General features: G+C 42.0%; 2 gene segments (V, D, J or C); both read left to right on the top strand.

The window, feature by feature from the left end:
• The first annotated feature begins 3,884 nt into the window (after positions 1-3,884).
• On the top strand, positions 3,885-6,225 carry LOC130851807 (T cell receptor beta variable 24-1-like). The segment is given in 3 exon segments: positions 3,885-3,927; positions 4,058-4,345; positions 6,161-6,225. Coding segments are annotated over 3 exon segments (393 nt in total).
• Positions 6,226-8,976: 2,751 nt separating this feature from the next.
• On the top strand, positions 8,977-10,105 carry LOC130851013 (T cell receptor beta variable 25-1-like). The segment is given in 3 exon segments: positions 8,977-9,025; positions 9,153-9,486; positions 9,987-10,105. Coding segments are annotated over 3 exon segments (399 nt in total).
• The last annotated feature ends 1,177 nt before the right edge of the window (positions 10,106-11,282 follow it).

Raw genomic sequence — 11,282 nt, 5'->3', positions numbered from 1 at the left:
AGCCATGAAAAGTGTATTTCAAAGAATGTGTGCACTTACAGCAAACTATAGATCTTTAAGTGAGAAACATGAGAATGTTAGATGCTCTGTGGAGAGCAAATTTCTTTGGAAAAATTAAAAAAAAAATTCTGAGAAATAAATTTAGGGAAACAAATTTTAAGTGATACCCGGAAGCCATCAGCCATCAGCCACAAATCTTAAGTGATACTTGGAAGCCATCAGCCATTGGCCACAAATCTTAAGTGATAGCCATTAAAGATAACAATTTAAAGAAGAACCAAACCAACAATTTAATAGGAAATGAGAAGCTATAAATTAAAGAAAAATTTCATGTAAATCTGGAAAAGGATAATATTTGTGAGAAAGTGTTTAAGAACACTTTAAAAATGAATTATCCAGTTTGATCGAGAGCCCAGCCAGAGGGTTACTCTTATAAACTTCTTATAATGGTGTCAGCTTGACAATAGGGATCAAGAACCTTAAAAATGGAGATCAACTCGATGATGGGTGATGCCTTAGAGGGCCAGGACAGGGAGGGTAGGAGGGAGTCGGGGGAGGGAAGGGATATGGGGATATGTGTATACATAGAGCTGATTGACTTTGGTGTACCTCAAAAACTGGCACAAGAGTGTAAAGCAATTATATTCCAATAAAGAGCTTAAAAACAAAACAAAACAAAACAAACAAAAAAACCCCCCAGAGTCCTTTCCTGGTGAATTCTATCAGACATTTAAGGAAAAAAACAATGCCAACTTTACTTAATTTTTTTTAGAAGGTAAGAGAGGAAGAAACACTTCATAACTCATTATAAAGCCAGAAGAACCCTGATACCAAAATCTGACAAAGACATTACAGAACAACATCCTTTATGACCAGAGATGAAAAAATTCTTCCCAACATACTAACAAACCCAATCCAGAGGCAGGTATATAGGCATGTATGCATGTGTGTATGTATTTATATATATAGAGTGATACTGCATCATGACCAAGTGAGTTTATTGCAAGGGAAACAGTGGATTAGCATCCAAACCTCAATGTATGCCCTCATATTAGCAACGTAATGAAGAATAATCATTTGTGACCATCTCAGTAGATGCTGAGAAAACGTTTGACAAAATCCAGTACTCTTTCAAAACAAATACTCAGAGCACACTAGTAATAGAAGAGAGAGATTTTTCAGTCTAGTAGAGGCTATTAATGAAAAAGTTACAACTCACATCCTTTTCAAGTGAATGTTGGACTCTTTCCTCCTCTAATAGGGAACAAGGTATGATGTTTTCTCTCACTGCTTTTCTTCAACATATTGAAGGTCTTAACCGGAGTCATAGGGCCAAAAAAAATGAAATAAAAGTCCTAAATATTAATTGTAAAGGAAGAGGTGAAATTATCACTGTTTTCAAATTACATAACGGTTTATATAGGAATCAATGAACCACAACTAGAAATAATTAGTGAATTTAGATAGATCACACAATACAAGGACAATATAAAAAAATCAAGTGTCTTTATACTAGTTTCAAACAACTGAAAAATAAACTTCAGGAAACGATGCCATATATGATAGTATCAATAACAAAAATTTAGCAAATGATGTTCAATGAATATTACAAAACATCACAAAGGGAAACTAAAGAAAATATAAAGATGGGAAGATATCTCATGTTTATGGGTTGAAAATTTCAATGCATGAAGGTAGCAATTTTCTCAACAAATAATGTTGAAACAAATGGATGAGTACATGGAAAAAAGTGAACTTTACTGATACCTCATGCCATAAACAAAACTCAGTTTGAGATGGATCATAGGCCTCCGTGTAAAGGCTAAACTACAAATCTTCCAGAAGAAAACATAGGAGAACACCTCTGTGAGTTGAAGGCAGGCAAACATTTCTTATGACAGTGAAAGCAGTAACCAGTAGTAGAAAATCATTTCTCCTTTGTCATCCTCTGTGCCAGAGGACGCTTGTTATACAGATCAGTAATGCACAAATGAGAAGAGGGCTTTCAGTGTCCACTAGGACCACATCCATGAACACACAGCACATAGCTGGCAAAGAGCACGGTACGTGGGTGAGAATGAAAGGTCTGTGCTCTGAGAGGTCTGAAGATAAGTCAGAGGAAAAGTGGGTTATAAGTAACATTTGAGAGTCATACGAGCCACCCAGAGTAGGGGGAAGATTGGTCCATGCCATCAAGGACACTCTTGGTTGCCCAGAAATAAGAGTGTCTTTTTCAACTCCATTCCCATCCATTATGTGTCTCTTCCATTCATCCCTCTGATAATAGTCTCTCACTCCTCGTCAGGCATAGATTCTGCTCCCAGAATGATTTCTGCTTCTCCTCCCCTTGCCGTGAGTCTCCAAACTACTCCTGTAGGACTCCACTGGATCTGAGCCCTCTGTACTCTCAGCTGATGGGATCCCCAATAATAACAGGTTATATTCATCTCTCAAATCTCTCTTCTGCTCAAATCACTGCCTGCAGCAGGGGGCAGCAAAACAGTATGTTTAAGAATTGCAAATTAGGGCAATTATATTTTTCCCATTAAGGACAAACTCAAAATGATAATCTTTATTATAATTACCCAGGATAAATAATTTACTGGAATAAATCCACCTTTCTATTGATATGATTAATGGAGAACTCTACCAGAAAGAGAGAGAAGGGAGAGAACACTGGAACGTGTCATATGGAATGAGGCAGGCACTGCACTGGCTGGAAAATATGCTTGGGTGCTCCTCAATAGATCAGGAACTGTGCAAAATAACACAGGAGAGAGAGGAGCAAGTGGGGAATAAATGAGAGAGGCCATGAGTTGGTAATGATTGAAGCCGGGTGGTGTGGGGACATGAAGGCTCATTATACGATTACGTCTACTTGCCATGCGCTAGAAATTCCCATAATCAAAAGAAAAAATATTAAAAAGAAGTCTTTCCCAATGTAAGGTGCAGTGGGACTGATAGGCGAGAGTTGCCATGGTGTATCCACAGACGGGGTGGAGCCAGGACAAGCACAAGTGGCAAACAACGTTCGCTTATTGCATCACAAAGGGTTTCACGTCGCTGTTGTTTAACTGTTCTATTACTTGTAATTTGTTGCCTTGAATTACGGAACACTTTCCTCCTAAAATCAGAAACAATTTATGTTATGCTAAAATTACTTCTCTTTAACGAACCGTTTTCAGTTAATTCAAGATATGAGTGAAGGTGTTAATATTTCTTTGAAATCCATACCCACATTAAGTGAATATCTTCATCTTGAAAACACTCACCAAAAAAGCAGCAGCCACTAAAGAACTGTAGCAATTTGGAACAAAGTTATAGTTCGTGTTGCCCTTCTTTAAAAAAAAATATCAAACTTTACAGTGCATATATTCAAATTGCATAGCTTATCTAGACCTGAGTTAGAAAAAAAACAAGTGCAGAAAAAATAGAAATGTGGCAGTGTCACAACCTTCCAATGAGACTAGACTCCTTTTATTTGGGAGGAATCTGAATTTTCTCTGTGGTCTAGCCAATAGGGAGGGTGACGCTTCCTTGAATGATTGAAATAGATAAGGTCTGAGAAGAGGGAGAGAGACTGCTCTTTGATAGGTGGCAGAGAAGAACCAGGAAGAGAACAGGAGGAAGTAAGGGTTTCAGCATCCGCTGATAGGATATACAGGAAGTCAAAGCACCACCCACCTCAGGAGTAAGGCAGTAAAGGTTAGACCCTTGGGGGATGTGATGCAAAGGGGTGTGGCTGCATCTTTCTCCAAAACCCACTAAGTTGGGACAGACAATGACATCACTGACTGAATCCTTACAATTTCCTACTTCTATGCCCTGTTCCCCCAACACTCAGAGCTGAGACCATCTTCTTCCTGCCTCTCCTCACTGTGGACTCCATGCTCCTCTGCTGTATGCTCTTTTGCCTCCTGGGAACAGGTGAGTTTGGGAAACATGCGGAATCCCTGCCTTAAATTTCCCAGGTCCCAGCCAAAGCTTCTCTGTTGAGACTGTGGCAAGAGGACCTTTCCTAGGCTCTGCCTCCAGTTTCTGTCTTGTTTCCTCACAGGCTCCATGGATGCTGGTGTTACCCAGACCCCAAGGAATAAGATCGCAAACACAGGAAAGAGCACTGTACTGGAATGTTCTCAGACTAAGGGTCATGAGTCTATGTACTGGTATCGACAAGACCCAGGGCTGGGGCTCCGGCTGATCTCCTCCTCCCATGATATCGATGATATTAACAACGGAGATGTCTCCGATGGGTACAGAGTCTCTCGTAAGGAGAAGCCGAAATTCTCCCTTTTCCTAGAGCCCTCCACCCCCAACCAGACAGCCCTGTACTTCTGTGCCAGCAGTATTTGCACAGTGCTTCCTGGCCACCTGCTCTCTACACAGAAAGACCAATACATTTGCTCAAAAGCAGACAGATGCTTCCTAGATGGGAGATAGCGGATCCTGTGCTGTGTTAGCCTCAGTCTGAAATTAGGGTCACCTTGGGTCAGTGTCCCCAGGCCGTGGGATGACTCTGAAACCACAAGCTAGACTGAACCTACCTCCCCTGCCTACTGACCCTCTTTATCTATTCTAATGGGTTCGCCCAATACTGTCCTCCTAGGGGACTGAACCTGAGCATTTGGGAATACCATCGTGATTTTCAATAAAAGCATTTCTTATTAGCTCATCCACAGTGTGGCTTTTAATGGTCCTTTGGCCACTGTCTCCATCCACCTTGCAACATCCCCATCCGTTCTGTTCCTGCTGAAGTCTCCTTTATCCTGCCAGCCCTATCTCATCCCAGTCCTTCCAAGTCCTACTATTTAGCTCTGCAGTTGGTTGCCTTAAACCAAGAAAAAACTAAATTGTTTTGTAAAAGTTCATTCTTAAGTAAATTTAATCACCATTAAGTTTGACTCAGAAGGTGAAGTTCAAGTACCAGAGACTGCGATCTATAAAAGTTATCTTTCATCTACTGCCCGATACTTTGATCTCTGCTGCGATCAATCTTAACCTGCAGGAGTAGATAGACTTGCTTCATTTTCTGTATGTACTGAATTCTAAAAAATTTTTCCCGCTGTGCAGCATGGAGCCAAAGCTAGGAGCTTGGAGATTCCCTTTCCTCTCAAGGCATTGAGGAAAACCCTGACTACCCTGCAGGGAGAACCCTCCTAGGAGCCAGTTAACTCTAGACACAAAATTACTTAATCAAGGGCTGCAAGTATGATGTAAAAGTCTGCCTGAGAATCAGGTTGAAGAAACTTTCCTCGTGGGCTTTCTCTTCTTAATTCAGAAGCCTCGATTATTTCCACAGAAGAATCCACAGGACCTGGTAACAGTTCAGACACAAAGAACCCAATTTCTTTTATTATCTACCTGTTCTAATTGGAAAAAAAAGTTGGACTTTTTTTTCCTATCTCCTTTATGAGTTCTATCTCATGTTATCCTTTTAAAAAATCCATTTGCTGTGGAGTTTTGTTCCCAGCTTTTCTACACACACTTCATCAGCAGTCTCATCTGTAATAATAATTCTTCTCTCATGAGCTTATAACTGTTCCATTTAATTGTCTACTGAACAGTTTTAGTAGATTCCCTGGACTTTTCTCCTGCCTTCTTTTTTTCCTCAGTATAAATATTCTTCCTTAACCTTCCCATCCAGGATTATGACCATTTCTTTCATAAGTTCCTAACTAGTAAATTCAGGCTTCTACTGGACACGCCAAGCTAGATTCTCCACATTTCACACTCAAGTCATTTACTGCTGAGTTTACTGCCTCCCTAGCCCTACCTGCATCCATTCTAGCCCATATACTGTGTTTCCATCTCAGTGATTGGGATGACGGTTCTAAGTTCCTCTTTTCCATTAGTCCTCACGTTAAATCCACTTATAAATCTATTATGTCTACACTGCACATTGTCATAGATTTGGTTTTCTGGTAAATGGTCTTTGCAGGGGACCTTAGTGTTTAGGAAGGTTGTTAGAAAGTGCCCTTATGATCCACATGGATAGAAGGGAAAAGAAGGAAGTCGGATGGGGCAGGGGGAAGCGGGGCTGTCTTGAAGCCTCAACAAAGGCCTAAGCTGAGTCCGCAGGGAGCTGAGAAGCTGGGGTGGCCCTTACAATCATGCAAAGTTGAGGTGAGGGGGCCAGGTCTTATGTCCACTTCCACTGCAGCCATGCCACTGGACATGGTGGCCCTGAGAAGGGACATGCCCTCGGGGGAAGAGGTGCCTCTTTAGGCAAGACGATTCACAAGGAGGGCTTTCAGGGAGCAGCACTCCTAGCAGATGGGGGATGGGGGGGGATGTCCTTCATGCCTAAAGGGAGAGACAGGAGACACATCACAGTCTCCCACACGTTTATCTGATGCAGCTGCTCCTTTCCTTCCTCATTGCTTCTCCTTTCATACAGACCCTCATCACCTGCTACCTAGAAGAAATGCAGTACCCTTCTCACTGCTCCACCAGCCTCTTACTGCATCTGCTTTCTTTTGTCCTGGACATTCCCACCAGCCTGATTGAGTCTGGCACACAAAGCCCTTCATGAATAGGTCTCTGTCTAAAAATATAGCCAAGTCTTCCAAACCCACTCTAGCACCTTAGAGTCTAGCTCTATTGAATGTTTTGTATTTCCCTGAATGGGCCAAGGTGAATTGCACAGCCGTACCCTTACCAACACTCTCTCCTGTATCTGAAATGAGTAACCAGTACTTGACCACCTGGCTCACCCTTAAACATCATTTCATGCTGAGCTCAGAGCTTAGCTTGGCCATAAAGGCCTTTCTGGCTCTACAGACAAAGTCTCCACTCCTATTGATTCCAAAACTACTATAGTTAGTGTATTCTTTTATCATTCTTTTTATATTCACTCTTCCCAAGACTCCACGTTCTTTATTTGGAGAGTGACGTCCCTCCAGTTATATATCCCTAGACTGAGTACAATGTTTGACTTAGTGAAGACAAGATAGAAGAAAGGGAGGATAGGAGGGAGGGAGGAAGAGAGGAAAGGGAAATAGACTCGAATATATCTCAAGTAGCTCTTCAGGATTTTCTTTCAAGTAACATGTTCTCTGAGTTCTGGTCCATGTGTATTTAAGTCCTCCACACCCCCTGACCTATAAGTCCTTTTAAGCAGAATTATATAAGAAGACAAAGAAGCTGGGAAAAGGAGAGAGGCTGCTTTTACTGGACCAAAAATGTAAAGAGATGTACAAGGGTGAGTCAAAAATTATTCGCACTCTGGTTATACAAAAACTGCTATAAATTCTACAGCCAGAGTGTGGATAATTTTTGACTCACCCTTGTATGCAACAATTATCTCTGTTGATTCCTGCATCCTCAGGTGTTGACATTTAGAAATTCTCAGCAGCTGCTCTAGGGGCTTCTCTAGCTGCATCAGAAAGGTGAGCCACTCGAGTTATTCTTGAACTGGGAAACAAGGGGTAGATGGTTCATCTGTCTTCAAGCACCGCTTCATTTGAGTAGGACCTGAGCTCTTTCGTATCAGTTCCCAACCCAACCTCTACTCCTGTCCTTCCTCCCTCTTTCTTTAATCACGTCTACTGTGAGATATAGATTCTATATCCAGTCACTGCTGAGAACTTTTATTAATTCATCACTTATCCTAAAATCTCACACTTAGAACAACTGGAAGTCTCTCTCCTTCCTGTTTCTTTATAAAATTCATCAGAAAGAATCTTTCCAAATTTCTAAGTATCTGTTCATCCATTTCCCCTTTGCTTCAGCAGGGGGCAGTACAATTTCACTTATTTTCTCTTCCTGGACACTTCCTCTTAAAGGTAAGATCAACTTTCATAGTAAAAGCAAAGGCCAGATGTCACAAATGATTTTAACAATTACCTTTGTCTTAAAGGAACCCCTAAAGGGACAAGAATATTTCAAGGTTTGGTAAGTCGTAAGTGTTATATTTCTTCAGGACACGTGAGAGAGCTAGTGTGAGCCGGAGCCTACAGGCGTTATCTACAATACAGAAAGTCATAAGAGGTGATCCTCAAATACTGGAGCTATAAGAGTCAAAGTCCGAAAACCCAGATCAGCAGCCTCTAAGCCAGAACTTTATTGAATGTCAACTGTGTATCCTAGTGAACTGCGGCAAAGGGAACAAAGAGGAAAGGGACCCTGGGGTTAATCTCTGGGACTCACAATCAAAGCTCAAAATTTTTCTTGAGATGAAATGAAGAAAAGTGTAGGGAGAAGAGAGTACCTGGTTTGGAAGCTGTTTACTGTAGCAACACGCCAAGTCTTTTAGCCAATATGACCAAACTATGTACTGGAAAAAAAAACTGTGAATCAGAATTTCCTGTTCTGGTGGAATTGATGGTGTAGTTAAAAGGAAGATGAATCTAATGTCATGGAGCCTAAGTTGCTAAAGTGGATAAAATCTGAACACCAAGTAGTGAGAAATGAGATGGAGAACAATGAACCCAATAACAACACATTTTCTGAGAAATCAGGGAATGCCAGTTACCAAGTAAGCCCTTCAGACGTGTTGTCTAAGGGGTTGCCTCATTTAATCCTCACAAGATGCTCTCCTGCACCCTGTCTGATTGAGCCCCTCTGCTCACTGAATATTCTTCTCCCTCATTTCATCCCAATTCAGAATCCACCTCAAACATCACTTCCTTTTCTAACCTTCCTAATTAGGTCAGATCCTCCTATGATAAGCTTTCAAAGCCTTGCTGTCCTCATCTTCATAGCTTGTCAAACAGGCATGATTTAATGTTTTGTTAAAAGAGTAGAGACTTGAGTTAAGATAAACAAAGTATCTAGACTGCTTTGGATGAGAGAAGTGAACAAAAATATTAGTCCTTTGATGGGTGAAGGGATATACGTGACCCTATTATATCAACAGGATGGTGGTGGGGCCCAGGAAGTTTGCAGGGACTGTGACATCACTGTCTTAATGACTTCATTCAGAGCCCTTCCCACTTTCCCAGAACTGGGCGACACCCTTCTTGGCCTGACTGTGCCATGGCTGTCAGGCTCCTCTGCTACGTGGCCCTTTACCTTATGGGAGCAGGTAAGTCACAGACACAGGATTCTCTAAAACCAGGAAGGAACATTTTCCTCTGTGTTAGGTTTGCTCCTGGCTTCAGCCTTCAGGTCCATTCCAGACTCTGTTGCCAATTTTTGTCTTTTTCTCTCAGGCCTTGTGGACACTGATGTTTACCAGACCCCAAGATACCGTGTTACAGGGACAGGAAAGAAGGTTACTCTGGAATGCTCTCAAACCATGGGCCATGACAACATGTACTGGTATCAGCAAGACTCAGGAATGGAACTACAGCTGATGCATTATTCATATGGGGTTAACACCACAGAGAAAGGAGAGCGCTCTTCTAGGTCAAGTGTCTCCAGAATAAGGAAAGAGCGTTTTCCCCTCACGCTAGAGATTGCCAGCCCCTCACAGACATCTAGGTACTTCTGTGCCAGCAGTGAATACACAGCAGTACACAGGCACCCACAGACTGCACAAAAAAGGTAGTCTTCGTAAACCTCAGCTCAAACTGCAGAAGCCACTGCAAATATCCCCGGACCCCTCAGCCCTGAGGGGCCAGTGTGATCTGAGCAACAACCTGGGCAGAAAACTATCCCTTGGGTCAGTGTCTACCAAGCTGGGGAATGGCCCAGTCAGTCAGGACTGACTTCTCCCCTGCATCTAACTGTACTGCCCAGTGAAACTTGCACAAACTGTGTCCTTCAAAATAAGTGAGGTGTTATTTGACAGTTGCCTTATAGAGACCTGCAGGGAAGCCTTTGGTATCTAAGAAACAGGAAAAGGTTCCTTTGGCTTTCTCCACAGACTGTCTCTGCTTAACGGTTCCTTCCTCACGTAAAACTTACTTCACACATAGCATCTCAGTCCTTTTCCTTTCCCAGACTCAGTCCCCCTTCTCACAAATGCAGGTCTTTGTTCTATGACTTTGAACTTGAACTAATAGAAAGATCTGAACTGATTATTTTCACTACTCTGCCTCTAGGTTAATGGAATTTTAACAAAATCTGCATGAGACATAAGGAACAGAAATTATGGTTACAAAGAAAACCCTCAAATATCTCCTCTTTATTTGGCCCTGGATTTCTTTGGAGACCATCCTGACCATCGGGAAGCCATTCCACAGATGGATGCTTCCTCTTACTTGGATACACCAAACATCAGAGGTGTGGGTCTTTATCCTCATGGGACCAGACCATGGACCTTGACTAGATCTGTTGTTACTCAGCCAAAGGACAAATGTGCAGCTGTCAGTTACGGGGCCCTATGTCTGCTGAGAAGAGGTGAGTGCTGGGCACAGATGTGAAACCTCTATCTTGAGGCTTCCAGAGATGAAAGCCAACCAGACTCCATCTTGGTCTGCTCTCCAAAGTGGCTTAGTATGTTAGAAAATGATCCACGGAAGTGATCCGTATTTGATTATAAAAGCCGTTGCTTGTTCATTTTTCTTTCAAGTTTACATTCCATGATACTAGCCACTCCTTTGCAGTCTTCTGTGTGGACTCTTTCCATTTTCCTTTTCCTTATTTTACCCTGATTTCTGGACTTTTTATTCTTTTCTTCTCAATCTATACATGAAACTTAGACAGTATCATCCAATCCATTTTTTGAATTGCATCTCTTATTAGTTCCAAACTAGTTCTCTGAACTGTGTACTAGATATTTCCACCTTCCTAATTCATACATTCCCCAACTCAACTTATTCCCATTATCCTCTGTTGTAGGCACCAAAATCCGGTGAGATCAGGGAGACCTGTCACCTATGGTCAGGTGTTTTTACAGGATCACTGGAGCATTAAGAATCCTTCTTACCCTTTTTTAAGTGTCTCTTGGCCTCTTTCAGCTTTTCTTCCTCATTGCCACTAGAGTGATATGCATAATACTCGATTTCAATCTACACACACACAATGTCTCCATGCTTCTCCTTCACATTCAAGGTAAAATTTAGATTTCTTAACCTGGCATAAAGGTATTTCAGGATGTGGACTCTGGAAATCTAGCTCACCTTCAGTCCCCTCATCCCTGCTGTTTTTTGCCGGGATCAACTCGGCGACTCGAGGTGAGTGACGGGTGCCGCAAGCTTGAAGAAGACACAGACACAGACTGAAGAGAAAGATGGGACCGGGGGACTCAAGACCTCTAGGATCAAGAGCCTTGATGATTGATCCCACGTTGCTTTTATTGAGTTCTCGGCATAGCCTAAGGGTCTAACACTCCCAGGTTAATCCCATAAACAATCAAAGGCCTCACATGACTGGGGGCAATGATCTTTGTTTGCCTC

Source organism: Hippopotamus amphibius, chromosome 4 (assembly GCF_030028045.1).
Source record: "Hippopotamus amphibius kiboko isolate mHipAmp2 chromosome 4, mHipAmp2.hap2, whole genome shotgun sequence".
Lineage (NCBI taxonomy): Eukaryota > Metazoa > Chordata > Mammalia > Artiodactyla > Hippopotamidae > Hippopotamus > Hippopotamus amphibius.
The sequence above is the reverse complement of the archived record's forward strand: the minus strand, read 5'-3'. Positions and strand labels throughout refer to the sequence as shown.